Genomic DNA, 16,415 nt, shown 5'->3' with positions numbered 1-16,415 from the left:
ACTGAGCAACTTCACTGGTTGGTTGGTAGTCTAATACATGGATTCAGATAAAGTAGATCAAATTATGTTCTTCAACAAAAGAAATCCTTGTATCTTAAGCCTTAAAGCCTTATTTGAGCTCCATCTTCTCCAGGAGAATTTTTCTCCTTCTTTTCCTAAATGTATTCCTAGCCTCTTACATATCCTTACTCTACCTATTTATGTTTTTAAGTGTTTTACGTGCACATCTACAAGTTCTTTGGATCTGCCAGAATTAGGGTTTGGGCAGCAGTGGGATAGCCTGAAGCAGATCTCAAAGGTCAAGTGGGGTATCTGAAGGTCCGCTGGGATATAATATAAAGGTCTATTTCCAGCATGAAGATCAGTCTGTGAGAAGACAAGGCACACACAATTTAAAAAATCAGTTACAGTCTAGACTGAGACTACGGTGCGGCAAGCTCTGCTAAGCAAAGGAGCGGCACAGGCAGTGAGAGCCAGGGAGTCTCAGAGGCAGGGAAGAGGTCTCCTTCCATAGGAGCACAGGCTCATCAGGACGCGGCAGCCAGTGAGGCAGTGCCGGAGTTCCTTGTAACTCCTCTGGCTGAGGCACAAGTAGCTCAAGGTTGTTGGAGAGGAACACACCAAGGTGGGTTCAGTGTCAAAGTTCAGCCTGAGGCACAGGTGGGAATACCAGTAAGCCAACACAAGTAAAGGCCGTGTCTTTCAAAGCATCTCACCCAGTTCCTGACACAGACTACAAATCTTGTTAGTTGTTACGATGACTCCATGCCGATGTCATAAATGCTTTCACTGCATGTATGTGTTTAGGTTACATTTATATTCAGTTCAGTTCAGTTGCTCAGTCACTCAGTCATGTCCGACTCTTTGCGACCCCATGAACTGCAGCACGCCAGGCCTCCCTGTCCATCAACAACCGCCTGAGTTCACTCAAACTCACATCTATCGAGTTGGTGATGCCATCCAGCCATCTCATCCTCTGTCATCCCCTTTTCCTCCTGCCCCCAATCCCTCCCAGCATCAGGGTCTTTTCCAATGAGTCAACTCTTAGCATGAGGTGGCCAAAGTATTGGAGTTTCAGCTTTAGCATCATTCCTTCCAAAGAACACCCAGGACTGATTTCCTTTAGAATGGACTGGTTGGATCTCCTTGTAGTCCATGGGACTCTCAAAGAGTCTTCTCCAACACCAAGGTTCAAAAGCATCAGTTCTCTGGTGCTCAGCTTTCTTCACAGTCCAACTCTCACATCTATACATAACCACTGGAAAAACCATAGCCTTGATTAGACGGACCTTTGTTGGCAAAGTAATGTATCTGCTTTTGAATATGCTATCTAGGTTGGTCATAACCCTCCTTCCAAGGAGTAAGCGTCTTTTAATTTCATGGTTGCAATAACCATCTGCTATGATTTTGGAGCCCCAAAATATAATAAAGTCTGACACTGTTTCCACTGTTTCCCCATCTATTTCCCATGAAGTGATGGGACCAGATGTCATGATCTTAGTTTTCTGAATGTTGAGCTTTAAGCCAACTTTTTCACTCTCCTCTTTCACTTTCATCAAGAGGCTTTTGAGTTCCTCTTCACTTTCTGCCATAAGGGTGGTGTCATCTGCATATCTGACGTTATTGATATTTCTCCCAGCAATCTTGATTCCAGCTTGTGCTTCTTCCAGCCCAGCGTTTCTCAAGATGTACTCTGCATATAAGCTATTAGCATCTTCCTAAATTCTCAAATATGGTGAATTTCAAACAATGGATACTATTACACATGTGACATCTGCCCATAGCCAAATTCCATGCCAGTCCTTTCAACTGTACCCACTGTAGTCCCCATACTCTTATAGGCAACCATTGCCATAAATCCTTGCTGGATTTTTAACTGGAGTTTTACCAAGAATTGTTTGTGTTTCAATTCTCTGCACATAAGCTGTTCATTCACACATAAGCCAACCATGAACCATGGGGGCTGGAGTTAACAGTGGCCTCCTCTTAGCTCTCCACTGCTAATTTTAGGCTGTTATGTTATACCTTGACATCTGGCTATAACATCCTTTATGTATCTTTGCAGCTCTTACCTTCAGACTTGTGGTCACTCTTACACAATGGTTCTTAATATTGGTTGTACATTAAAATCACCTGGAAAGTTTCTGCAATCTATCCATGCCAAGGCCCTATTCCAGCCCAATTAAATCTATCTGTGGATGTGAATACAGGCCTTTTTTTTTTTTTTTTTTTTAATTTCTCAGGTGACTTTCATGTGAAGCCAAGGTTGAAACATCTGCTTTACACAAGAATTAAGAACTTCAGCTCCTGGTTCACCTGTGCCCTCTTCCTCCCAACTCTTATAACTGTCCTGGAATTTTAATGTCCAAGAGAACAACCTGCCAAACCAATAACTCTAATTCCTTGACCAGCTCAATTCTATTGACATGTCCTTCAATTTCACTCCAGCTTTTATACACAACTGTGTGGATTTATCATAACTTTGAGTTACCTGGCATCTGATATATTAAATAAGCAAGAGAACTTCTGGGTTTACAGGTCATCGTTTCAGTTGGTTAATTCCTTTCCTGTTGCACACTATGCTGCCACTGGGGTGTGGGTGGCTTGCTGCAACCTTGCTAAGTCTGCCAGTTCCACGTCCTTTCTGATCTGGCTGACCCTCCGTGGTGGGTCACTCCTGTGACTGCTTGACCAGTGCTATCAAGTCTCTTCTCCTCTTGTTCTCTGTCACACCCACAAAACCTCCAATTATGCATCAGACCAAAGCTGCCTTCTCCACTGCCAGGCCTAGATGCTGAGGATTACTGAGGGAAAACCCAACAACACGGAAAGATGCCACCAAGGCTTTTACGGTATTCAAACAGTAGCTCTCAGAACTACTCAGGAATCTCTTTATTTGTCCCCAGTGAGCCCTGCTCCTGCTGTCATTACAGGTATTCTCACAGTCACTATTCTTCCTGTCTCACTCCTATGACCCTCACACCAGAAGCAGACCCACCTTCCTGTTTTAGAGAACATGGAGATAGTCTCAATTTCTAAGCTTCCACGCTATCAACTTACCTGTATCCTCTTTTATGTTTACCTGTTTTAGAGGGGTAATGCTCTATGCTCCAGAGAAGGCAATGGCACCCCACTCCAGTACTCTTGCCTGGAAAATCCTATGGATGGAGGAGCCTGGTAGGCTGCAGTCCATGGGGTCACGAAGAGTTGGACACGAATGAGCGACTTCACTTTCACTTTTCACTTTCATGCATTGGAGAAGGAAATGGCAACCCACTCCAGTGTTCTTGCCTGGAGAATCCCAGGAACAGAGGAGCCTGGTGGGCTGCCATCTATGGGGTCGCAGAGAGTCAGACATGACTAAAGCGATTTAGCAGCAGCAGCAGCAGCAGCTCTATGCTCAGCATGGCCAGACGACACTCCTTTATGGAGGCGGCTGTCCTGGGGATGCTATGATGTTTAGCCACATCTGGACCCCCACCCACTAGTCGTCAGTAGTACCCCTCACCTTGCTGATATTTGCAGAAATTTCTCCAAGCATTGCCAGATGTGTCCTGGGAGGCAAAAATCACCCTCGGTGGAGAACCATTGCTCTAAGCCAAGACTAATCTATCAACCTGTCTTTCCAATGCTCCTGCTTCTGCTAAGATCCACGTGTGCTTTCTTTATCTGCCTTCAATGTGCACCTGTCCCCTCGGCTTTGACAACTCAGGATATGCTTTTATGTCATTCCAGTATTTAGAAAGTCATTCCTGGAACCAGGTCATCCTTCTAGCCACCACTTTGGTTTTCTTCAAGTGAAGCTCTGGGAATGTCTTCCACAGGTTCACTTGCAGAGGCCTGTTCTATTCATCAACCCTCATCACAGCAGTGTGAGTCCCTGACGCTACTGCTTGCGTGCCAGGTCCTTGGTGACCACATGCTGAGACCCCACCTGACCAGCTGTTTCCGACACTCTTGACTGTACCCTCTTTGAACCTCTCTTTCCCCCTGGCTTCCAGGCCACTTCTTTTTTCCCCTTTTTTCTCCTTTGATTATTCTTTCTTAATCTTCTTCCCTTCACCTGTGAAGTGAAAGTCGCTCAGTTGTGTCCAACTCTTTGCGACCCCATGGACTACACAGTCCATGGAATTGTCCAGGCCAGAATACTGGAGTTGGTAGCCTTTCCCTTCTCCAGGGGATCTTGCCAACCCAGGGATCAAACCCAGGTCTCCTGCATTGCGGGTGGATTCTTTACCAGTTGAGCCACAAGGGAAGCCCTTCACCTGACTGTCCCTTAAATCCTAGTTAGTGTTCAGCTGGGATTCTGTCCTTGACTGCCTTCTCTCAGAACTCTCTGCTCTATGCTATCTCCTTTATTACAAACTTCAACTTTCTTCATACAATTCAATGAATATATTAACTCCCTCATTTTATTCTGAAGCTCTACCATCTCTCAAATTCCAGTCCTGAATTACTAGCTCCCCAGTGAATATTTCTATCTGAGAGCCCTAGAGACACCACTAACAAATCAAGATATCTATAACAACTCATCACATCCTACTCCCAACATTCCCTTTCTGTAACTCCCCAAATTCTCCTTATTCCTTTATTATTTCTGTGGTACCACTATCCATGTAGCTGTATAATAAGCCTTAGCATAATCCTAGATTCCAACTTAATTAATCATATCTAATCAATCATAAAATCCTGCCAACTTTACCTTGTGACACCTGCCCTACATCTCTAGTAGTTCAGGTTTTTCTGTATTGTTTTCAATGGCTTCTTCACCAATTTCCCAGCTCCCACTAATCCAACCACCATGCTGTCACCGGAATGGTATTTTTATCCTGTAGATCTGTACATGTCACTCCTTCTCCAGGGAATCCCCTCTGTCTGAAGGCTACAGTCTAAGCATCTGAGCAGAGCATGCTAGGCCTGGCTCCTATATTTCACTTACTCTTCTTTCCATCAGGCCCTGTGCTCCCTACACACAACCATCCCATCCCATACCTTACCCAAACTATTCCCTCTGCTAGAATGTTTTTTCTAAGATCATTTACCTAGCACATCCTTTTTCATCCTATAAGCCTCAGCTCAAGCCTGGCTTCCTCCGGGAACTCTTCCTGGACTCCCTAGGGCATATTGTAGAGGATTAGATCTTCATTATAGCTCCCACCATAGTCTGCTGAAATCACCTGCTTGCAGAGGTCTCACCCATCAGCCTGTAGGCTCCTCAAGGGCAGGCGCCTTGGCTACTCAGTCTTGTTTCAGTGAGGACTAAAGCGTGCTTAGCACAGAAGTAAGCACTCAACAAATACAGAATGAATGGCAGAAAAACACACGACAGGTTCAACTGTCAGAAAGCCTATCATGGCATGGTATTTGTTTATATATATGTGTGTGTGTGTGTATATATATATATATATTTATATACATGTACATGCCTGCCAATTTATGGAGTCAAAAAGAACCAAAGTTACTCAGCCTAAGGTAAGAGTTTATGTCATATAATAAGTTAAATAAGTAATATAGACGGTGGTACAGTGCTTATAAACTTTTCTACCAAAGCACTACCCGCATCAGAATTCTGCCTGATATCCTTAAGGAGTTGATCGCACAGGCTAAAAAATCATGACATTTCTCTGGCTGATTATGTATCCATATTTATTTTAACCTGAAAACATTTAAAATTACGCACAAGTAAGAGGAATACTCTAGGAAGATAGAGCATCCTTATTCTGCGGGCCCAGTGCTTTTTGCATAAAGGTGCCCCTCAGGCGAGGCTGCTGACAGCGTCAGTGTCACGGCTACAGAAATACGCACTGAGTGCAAACAGCACGACACTAAAAGCTACAAGTTCCACTTTGGGTTCGCATCCTATCACTTGGGCTGTGACTCGGGGGTCTACTTTAATCTCTCTGAGCCTCCTCAGTTTCCTTATCTGGAAAATGGCTATAGTAAAGATTTGCCTTATATATTTCATAATGTTGGGGGCAATATTAGAAGAAATAATAATATAAACAATGAAGGGTAGAAGCATGAAAAATGAAGTACTATTTCATCCAGACAGGGTGAAAATCAAAGTACATGGAATACATATACTCGAAAACATTTACCTTCTGTGGAGCTGGAAAAGCTTTTTCCATTTTGGCTTTCTCCTTAGGGGTTATAGGAGGGGATCGCTCCTTTACCTCTGGAGGCAATTCTCGGTAGAGTGCTAGAATGGAACAAAGAATTCACATCATCAAATTGAGGAGCACCGTTCCATGGGGGCAAAACAACAATGGGGAGGAGCAGACATGCAACTACAGACACTGCTATTCACTTCCTTGGTGTCACAATAAGCTGACCCAGCACTTTTCATTAAGCCGACTCACAGTCTTCGTTATCCAAAGAGCACAACTTATGATCGGCAAGTCTTGATCAGCAGGTTTCAGAAATGGAGGAAGTCTCATTTTTACTGACTATGTGTGCGGTCATGCAGCTGCTTATTTCGTTTTATCTTAATACACATTTACCGAGAACCTGCTATATGCAAGATCATACAGCAAGATGACCAAGGACAGTCTTTGCTCTCAAGGAGCTTACAATGTAGTCAGAGACAGATGTGTTCACAATGAACTGCAATATACAACAAAGTGTGATATTGTTCCGAAGAGAGACAGTAACAAAGACAAGTTCTGATGTGGAGATGGTAAATGCTTAATGGAAAAAGCGGCAGGTTTGTCAGACTAAAAAATAGGCAGGATTTTGCCAGGCGGAGGTGGATAAAGGATAATTTGCAAATATGGTATGAGATAAACAAACATGGGACTGGGAGTATGTATGACAAAGAATCTACTCACGGTGTTCGGTCTAAGGTTCTTATAATCGAAAGTTATAATCTGTATAATCCACGTATATGCATGGTGGTGTTATGTGGGAATTTTAAAAGGCTAAAAAGGAAATCTGTTTTGGTTAAATGATGGGCAACTCTGAATTGAGACAACGAGTTCAAAATTGAACCAAAATTGTACCTGATCAAAATTCTAAAATTATGAGCTACATTGATGGGCTTTGTGTATGGGTTGATTTTATTATGGGTTTGTCTCTTACTGGAAAGGATGTTACATGTGATTAATGGAGGCTGATCTAATTTCCCTTTCCAGTGGCTTAAGACACAAGGGAAATGTCCTTTGTGATAACAAGATACCAATGTCTTCTATTATATCATTCTCTTATTGGATAGGGCTTTCAACTGAATGGATGAAAGAGGTTATGTGTGTATGTACACACACATACACACGCTCCCTCAGAGCATCTGCTTTGTATAACTGGTTTTGGATAAAGGAGAATTTCTCCTACTATTTTCAGAGTGGAATATGCTGCTGACAGTCATTTTTCCTTGAATGTTAAAACTGGGCAGGTGAGTTTTTGTTACATTCAGGTAAAAAGCAGGATAAAAGGAAAGGAAAAGATCGCCTGATGAACTGAGAATTCAGTCATATTCTCAGGTTTTCTGAAAACTTTTTGTTTGTTCTGGCCTTTGCAAGTCTTTCTCAATAAGCAATGACTAATGCCAAAAAAACCCCATCAATTATTCTGGGGTACAATAAGGAATCACGGCATCAGAAGGACATCCACTTCCTGAGACATGGAACTGCTTTCTGCACACAGCCATCAAGCCTGGCTACTGTAGTATGCTTTGTAAGTCCCACTTTGGTTCTTATGGGAGAAAACCAAGTTTTATTGAATCTGTAATCCCCCGTGGATCAAATATCTATAGTTTTTCAATATTTGCAAACCTAAGAGGTTATTTCTGCAAACTAATTAGATTCTAAAGTTACCATCTAATACCCTCCTGCCTGGACATACACAATCATTTTATACCATCAAGTGGAAAAATACTTTAAATGTTTCCACTTGTATCTGGAAGAAAAAACTGATTATAATATCTAGTTAAAATGAAAGATATTCTCCAGAGTGACTAGGACTGTGCAGGAAGCTCTTGGTTTAAAAACAGCAGCTACCCCTGCAAAATTCCAGCTGATGGTCCTGTGGGAAGCCATCACTGGGAGGTGAGGGGAGCCACCTGGATGTCTGAGATGACCGGGAAGTGAGAAGTGCTGAGTGGAGGGGAGAGGCCTGGGAATTAACCTGTCTCCAGATTTCTTCCTTCCACACTGCCTTAACTTTTCTCCTTTAAACATAGAAGTATATTTCAGATAGAGTTTAAGAGTCATTAGCTGTTTAATGCTCAGAGAAAAAGAATTAAAACCATGGCACAAAGGAAATTAAGAATTTTTTTATGGGAGAGAAAAGTGGGTAATTTTCGAGACACTTAGCACTTTGGAGGGGAGGAGTTTGCTGAAAGCTGCAGATAAACAAGGGAGGGGAAGGAGTTACAGTGAGATTCAGGGCTCTTGGGTAGGGAGCCATGGGAAGGGCTGGGTGCAGAACTGGAAGGTGGTGCCCCAAGAGAAATAATTTTATCTGGCTGGGCCTAGCCCCCAGCACCCAGGATTCATGGAAGAAATTCTTCCTCCTTTCCTTTCTTTCTTTTCCTTTAAAAATTTAGAACTGAAGTTAGAAATTAATAGTGCTTTTGTTCAGCCATAGTTTGGACTGAATGGAGTTTCAGAGACTAGCCCCAAACCAACTATTATTTTAATAATTATTTTGCAGAAACAAAAGACTTGGTAAACATTCAAAATGGAGAGTGTTCTCTTGGCTGCCTCTATTCTATTTTTAATTAACAGAACTATATGATTTTAGTGTTTCTGGAAGAAAGCTTAGAGATGATGGAGTTTGACTTCCTTGTTCTGTGGGAAGAAACAGAGGCATGGCAGTTTTAGCTGTGATGCCAGGATTAGTGCTCAGTTCTCCTGACCCCTGAGCATTCTGCTTTTCCTACCCCACAGCGAGTTGACAACCAATGGGGACATGTTTTTCTGAAGAAGTGCTGCTACGCTCTCCCCTTGCTTCATAGTCTTTACCCTTTGTTTTCAAGCTGTCTGTGTTACTTCTATTTTCTTCTCTCAAGGCCTGGTAGTAAATCTGCAGCTTTCAGAAACTTGGATTTAGAATTTCTTCTCCAGCTCATTTCTTTTTCCTTTCACAAATGAGGGCTTAATTTACTTGAGAATGGAACAATCTATTGCAGCCTTTTTTTTTCTTTTTTTTTTGATCAGGTGCCAGTTAAGCCTGGGGATACAACGTAAAAAGAATGGGAGTTGAGGAACTAGAGGTTCTTAGGTGCCTGTCAACCTAGGAGTGGCAGGAGGAAGGGTGACGTCAGTGTGTGTGCAGCAGGTGGCCAGGAAGAGGGGCTGAAGGAGGTTGGTAGCAAGATGGGCAGGTCCCCTGGGATGGGAAGTCCATGAAGCTGGCATTCCAATCTCAGAATGTCATAGCTTTTGAGTGTACTAATGCCCCCCTCTTTTTTTTTTTTTTTTTTTGCAACATGAGAATGAAGAGCAATACCCCATTGGTAAACATATGCAAAAGTAACAAGACAGCAAGTTAAAGAGCAGAAGATGATAAAATCTGGGACTATCAGTTATACCATATTAGTAAACCAGGAAGGGAGCATAAAACTTACTTTCACTAGCCACATGATTAGCTGGAAAATAACCTTCCTGTCCCTTTCCTATGCTGCCATACCACCAGTCTTCATTATCTTTGAAAAACACTCGGATAATGTCTCCGCGATGGATGGTTAGTTCATCTGATCGATTCGCTGTGTAGTCATAAAGAGCCACTACCTAAGGGAGAGATAAGACCACCACAGCTTTATCACAACTGTACCACAGAGAAAACCCCCAACATTCACTTCCTCTTGCAGAAGAACAGCTGAAACCAAAGCAGTACTTTGGTGAGTCTGAGGCTGTCTCAAGGTTTGCTAATGGGATCAGGGGTGGTGGGAACACAGCAGGAGAAGCAAGATAAAAGGCTGCGGGATTGAGAAATGGTTACGAGCATTCAATACACTAAGATTAGCTTCAAAATAGCAGATGTTAATTTTTTTTTTAAGTAAATTACTTGTGAAGCAAATAAAAAAAAAGAAGCTCACACATCATTCACTGTTAGAATTGTTTCATTCTACATTTGGTCCCATTCCCTGTGCTAAGCAGAGGCATCAGAGAAAAAAAAATCTCCAGAAGGTCAACACTTCTATAAAATAGGAAAAATGCAATGGAACAACCAGATTACATAATTTCATTGTGATCATTTGGGTTTACTGTCAATGTATCTTTTTGTGATGTATTTCTATACAAATACCATTTTTTTCTGGTATTTTATATCAACAATCTAAATCTACCTTTAAAAATACCTTGATATGCTTATTTTCAAGAGTCACAAATTTAAGAGGAAAGGCCTTCCTATGAGAACCCTCTTTCTCTGTTACGTTACAGTAGTCATTATACTTGATTCTTTTTTCTTTTGAAAAACCAAATTCAAAATGAATGGCTGCAGAGGCATCTACAAATCCCTTACAGCAGTTACAAGAAGGAAGCAAACCTCAACCCACTTCAGACATGATGCAGTGTATAAAGCAGGACATAATATAATATAAAGAATAGACTACTTCCACTTTTTCCCTATGCAAATAGAAGTTGAAAACTTATAGGCTATACAAGTATAATGTAATGGAAAACTATCATTACAACCCTTTGCATTTAGGTTGCTGCTGCTGCTGCTGTTGCTTCAGTCATGTCTAACTCTGTGCGACCCCACAGATGGCAGCCCACCCAGCTCCCCCATCCCTGGGATTCTCCAGGCAAGAACACTGGAGTGGGTTGCCATTTCCTTCTCCAATGCATGAAAGTGAAAAGTGAAAGTGAAGTCGCTCAGTTGTGTCCGACTCATAGCATTTAGGTTGAGTACTTATTTATTCACCTAACAAGTATTTACTGAAATCCTAATGTGCCTGGTTCTGTGAACGTACAGTGATAAATAGGATAACTTCTAGAAGAGGAACCTTGCTTAGGCTTTGCCGAGAATGACAGATAATCAGGAAATAGCCAGATGAAAAGATGGAAAAGTATGTCCCAGGCACTGAACCCCATGTGTGAGAGTCCAGGGAACAGAAATCCCAAGTAGTTCAATATGGTGGGAGTTTGGCATTAGAGGGAAGAATCTGGATAGAAAGTGGGAAAGCCGAGGGTTCAGGAGTAAGTAGGTGCCAGATCATACATGCTGGAAGGTTCAGACTTACAGTATGGGCCATGGGAAGCTAGGAATTCCATAACAGCTTATAAAACTCTTTGTGGTGCCTTTAATTAATTTAAAATATTTATTAACAAATGAACCAGAAGATTTTAATGGATACATTTGGAATTGACTGCTGTCACTATACAATATAAGGGTACTAATGATATACAATACAAGGGCAGTAATGATAATTAAATTAAATGGTAAAAATACAATTCCTATTGTACTGCTTCGCATAGGCCCTAGTTTACAACCTATTATGTAGGATATTGTTTAAAGCTGACAAATCTTTTGTAACTTTCAGTACATTGATGCCAACTCACTCATGTACAAGTGGGACTTAATTTTTTCCTCCATTCCTCCTTCTCCAAACCTCTTCTCCTGAATTCTCCTGTGTTGCCCTATCACAGAAGCGGAAAGCTAATTAAAATGTGCATGCCATGTGCTGGGTCCCTTGCCAGCTGCTTATGTGAATTTTCTTACTCAACCTTTGTGACAATCCTGTTGAGGGCAGACAGTCTTATTTCAGTTTCATAAATGAGAAATTTGATATACAGAGAAATTTAGTAACTTGCTTATAGTGAACTAGTAAGTGGTAGAATCAGGATTTAAACTCATGATTTTTTCTTTCTTTTTTTTTTTTTTAAACGAAATACACGTATAGGCCATCTTTGTCTAGTATCGAACATGGGAAAGAAGCAGCAGAGGACAGGATGAGGGACATGATACCCTCACCACTCACGAGAGACAAGGCACATTTTTGGACAGCAGCACATGGGCAGTTGGCTGTGCTGGGAAGACTGACCCCTGGGTCACCTGCAGGCCCACTGTGCCCCTTTCATGACACCTGAGACCCTGTCCCAGAACCTGCCTGGGGATTTGTTCCTATTGTTCTTCATCTTGACATGCCTGTAGAAAGAGGAAGAGATACCATGAGCACACGTGCACTGAGAAAAAGTCCCCTTGAGGACACAGTGAAAATGTGGCCGTCTGCATGGCAAGGAGAGAGGCTACGAGGAACCAGCCTGGCCAGCTACTGGATCTTGGACTTCTAGCCTCTAGAACTGTGAGCAAATACACTTTTGTTGTTTAAGTACCCTGTCTATGTTACAGCAGCTCTGGCCAACTAAAACAGAATACAGTCACATAAGCTGACGATGTCAAGCGAATCACGAGTTACCAACCTCTTCAGTTCAGTTCAGTTCAGTTGCTCAGTCGTGTCCGACTCTTTGCGACCCCATGAATCACAGCATGCCAGGCGTCCTTGTCCATCACCAACTCCCGGAGTTCACTCAAACTCATGTCCATCGAGTCAGTGATGCCATCTAGCCATCTCATCCTCTGTCGTCCCCTTCTCCTCCTGCCCCCAATCCCTCCCAGCATCAGAGTCTTTTCCAATGAGTCAACTCTTCACATGAGGTGGCCAAAGTACTAGAGTTTCAGTTTTAGCATCATTCCTTCCAAAGAAATCCCAGGGCTGATCTCATTCAGAATGGACTGGTTGGATCTCCTTGCAGTCCAAGGGACTCTCAAGAGTCTTCTCCAACACTACAGTTCAAAAGCATCAATTCTTCGGCGCTCAGCCTTCTTCACCAATCTCTTATGGTATTGCAAACTGGCAATACCTCATTGGCACCCAGCTAAAGGCACTGTGTTCCACACCCTTGTAATCTATCTCCTGATGTAGAAACAATGTCCTCATCGCTAAACTCCGCAACTACCACCCTTAGGACAGAGACTACATTCCCTAAAGCTGCCCTGTTTTGTCACACCATTACTGACACTTAGGTGAAAAATTGCTGTCCACTGAGAACTCAGTGTGTTTCACATGCCAACAGCCCACATGTGGGCGGCAGTGGAGTTATAATATGACCATTCTATCATCATGCTGAAGACACATGACAAAAGCCACGTGGGTTGTGAGAATCTGCTTGTATTTCAGTGTGGCTTTTTGTTTTAGAAATATTTAATTTACTTATATGGCTGTGCCAGGTCTCAGTTGCAGCAGGCAGGATCTTTTAGTTGCAGCAGGTAGGATCTAGATCCCTGGCCAGGGATTGAACCCAGGCCCCCTGCATTGGGAGTGCAGAGTCTTAGCCATTGTACCACCAATGAAGTCCCACCGTGTGCTTTTATCATTATCTTCTCATTTGAAGATCACTTACTCTCTTCTGAGGCTTCCCTGGTGGCTCAGACAGTGAAGAATCTGCCTGCAATGGGTTTGATCCCTGGGTTGGGAAGATTCCCTTGGAGGAGGAAATGGCAACCCACTCCAGTATTTTTGCCTGGAGAATTCCATGGACGGAGGGCTACAGTCCATGGGGTCACAAAGAGTTGGATATGACTGAACAACTAACACTTTCACTACTACTACTCTCTTCTCAGCATCACAGTATACACAGTAAACTTGGCTTCTTTTAATTTGGCAGTGGCTTTGGCAGAAGTCATGTCTTCTCCATCTCCAATTAGATTTCGCTGTCATCTCACTGTTTTAGGATAAAGTAAAGCCATACTGGGAGCTTTAGTCTCCAAGCTTTGGAAGACACAATTTCATGCAGTTTTGTCATGAATTAATACTATTTCTATTTTCTTCTTATTTTGGTAGGCCTTGTCACAGAAAATCTGTTCTGATCACTCTCTTGAAAAGTATCTTCTATAATGCACCATTTTGTGCATATGGTAGTCTGCACATAGGCGTGACAAAATATCATTCTTCAGTCATGTTGGACTCTTTGCGACCCCATGGATTGTAGCCCACCAGGCTTGTCTGTCCATGGGGATTCTCCAGGCAAGAATACTGGGGCCCTGCCCTCCTCCAGGGGATCTTCCTGGCCCAGGGACTGAAGCCCGCATCTCTTATGTCTCCTGCATTGGCAAGAGGGTTCTTTACCACTAGGAAATCCCTCATTCCTCAGTGAAGTGAAGTGAAGTCAGTCGTGTCCGACTCTGTGATCCCATGGACCATAGTCTACCAGGCTTCTCTGTCCATGGGATTTTCCAGGCTAGAGTACTGGAGTGGGTTGCCATTTCCTTCTCCAGGGGATCTTCCTGACCCAGGGATCAAACCCATGTCTCCTGCATTGCAGGCAGACGCTTTACCCTCTGAGCCACCTATGACCCAAATCTTGAACTGATGAAATCTTTGTGAAATTATCTTGACTTCTGAAATCTTTTAGCAATCTTTCTTTTTTGACAGAAATTTAAAAATATGTGTTTATGTGCTCATATTGGTAATGACAGGTCTAGGAAATAAAATGTTCCACAAAATCCACTTGGTCACATTTTGACTATTATTGACATATTTGAAACAGAGTTCCCTCCCTTACTTAACACTTGCTGAGTTGCTAGGGCATAATCACTCATGGCAGAAGGGTCATTGGCAAGCTTTTTTGTTGTTGTTGGACATATTTCTCAGACTTCTTAGCAGTGTTTGCCAGATACTATATCTTGGTTTAGGCAGAGTCTGTTAGGCTACCATAAGACAGGTGAATTCCTCTTTGCATTATCTTCTGTGAGGTTTTTCTTTAGAATAGCTGTCTCTGAAGACTTCTCAATGGATACCACTGTGCTGAAGGAACATTAACCAGTATTTCTCAACAGCCGATGTTCCTTGCAATGTTATCCGTGATGCAATCCAAAAATTAATACTCACAATGACCCCAAGTCATGCAACCAACTAAGTTACGTGGAATAAATCATACACTTGAGCACTTTCTCCTCCAACGCTGCTTCTGCGGGTCCATAATTGTCAGGGAGTTTCTGCGTGCAAGAATGCAGCCAATGAGGCACCTCTTCCCTTTGCTTCTTCCTTGCTTCCTTGATTTCAGAATCCTGCCCTTCAGACCAGTGAAAGAATAAATTTTTCTTGTTTTAAGCCACACCATGTTCATGGTAATCTGACACAACAGTCCTGGAAAAGTAATGCGTATGTAGCTTACAGTGGTGAGTGCTGGATTTTCTCGTGTTCTTTTAAAGAGTGTTGGACATTTTTCTGGCAGGTAGTGAGCTGAGATTGGTCTGACCCTTTTCAGGTTTTCTTTCAAGTTTTGTTAGAGCATATTCAGGAAGACTTTTCTCTAGGACTCAATAAACTCCACCACCAAGGCGTGATTCTCCTGATATTCTCCCTTGACGCCCCACGTATTAGGAGACTTGTCCATCTGGCTGGCAGGACTGACAACTATTCTTTCTGTTGGGTAGCCTGCTCCAGTGACGGTTCTTTCCTTATGGGGTTCTGCCCCATGCAGGTGCAGATCAGTACTCAGCCAAAGACTGATTAAGGGTACTTCTTATGGTTTTTGGCAGCATTATTATCAATTAATATAAGATGAAACAAAAAGAAACACCTCAGTAACTATTTTATTCTTCTTGACAGAAGCCTTGTTACAGGTATTTAATGCACATTAACTAAAATGTGTACATTTTTAGTTTTCATGATAAATGCAATTGGGACTTTATTACACTCTTGGTATTCTTAAAGAAAGCACATCAGGTGTTAGAAATATTTAGGTTACACTTCTGGCTCAAGTGATGATAAAACCTTTATTCTTCTTTGATCGTATACATTGTTTCCTCTGGGATGTCCGTCTCTTGTAGGCCTGGAGTGACCTTTGGCTATGTGGTTGGCCTTGTTATTTCATCACTCTGTATGTATTAAAATAGAAAGCAACTTACATACAAGAACAAGTAATGGGAGCAAAGGGAGAAGATGCTTCTTTGTGTAGATTCCAGAAGAACTATGCAAAAGTATGGATGGTATAAGCTAGGTCGTTATCTTTATAGCACTGTTTTCCTCCTAGTTACAACATGAGGTGATTATAGCTTTTTAACTACGAAACTCCTGAGAGACAGTACTTTCTAGTTGAAATAAAGTATTTAGAATAGATTGTGGCTTTAGATGGGTTTGCTGCTTTTTCAGTTTTTAGGGAAACATTCTTAATGAATTTTATAGAACTCTGACAAAAGGGTTTTTTAAATACTCTCAAGTTTTAAACACTCTCGTTTTAAACTGCTTCATTATATACAAGAAGTCTGAGGGTAGCTGTAGCATTTCATATGCTTTCTGAGAGAAATGGACTGTTTTCTTGGCCACTGGAAATGTTTCTTATGAAATGAAAAAATTTATACATCTTGAACTTTTTTTTTTCTGTTTCTCTGAAGTTAAAATGGCTGTGATAGCTCACTAAACACTTCAATCCCTGACGTGTTCAAGTTGAACATTCCACACAGCCAGTGTGCTC

At 42.1% G+C, this 16,415-nt stretch overlaps 1 protein-coding gene across 16 annotated transcripts in view; it reads right to left on the bottom strand.

Moving 5' to 3' along the window:
* The window catches only part of AHI1 (Abelson helper integration site 1), a 219,105-nt gene that overhangs the window by 32,648 nt on the left and 170,042 nt on the right, over positions 1-16,415 (bottom strand). For 14 of the 16 annotated variants that reach the window (XM_025294490.3, XM_044924197.2, XM_006059263.4 and 11 more), the window contains 2 exons: positions 9,563-9,725; positions 6,099-6,199 (listed from right to left, as the gene is read on the bottom strand). In XM_025294490.3, the coding sequence (XP_025150275.3) occupies positions 6,099-6,199; positions 9,563-9,725 (264 nt within the window). Of the gene's footprint in view, positions 1-6,098; positions 6,200-9,562; positions 9,726-12,045; positions 12,085-16,415 lie in introns of those variants that run through there. The other 2 variants (XM_006059272.4, XM_025294492.3) reach the window with 2 other exon arrangements.

Source organism: Bubalus bubalis, chromosome 10 (genome assembly GCF_019923935.1).
Source record: "Bubalus bubalis isolate 160015118507 breed Murrah chromosome 10, NDDB_SH_1, whole genome shotgun sequence".
Lineage (NCBI taxonomy): Eukaryota > Metazoa > Chordata > Mammalia > Artiodactyla > Bovidae > Bubalus > Bubalus bubalis.
Note: the sequence above shows the minus strand (reverse complement) of the source record. Positions and strands in the feature narration are given on the sequence as shown.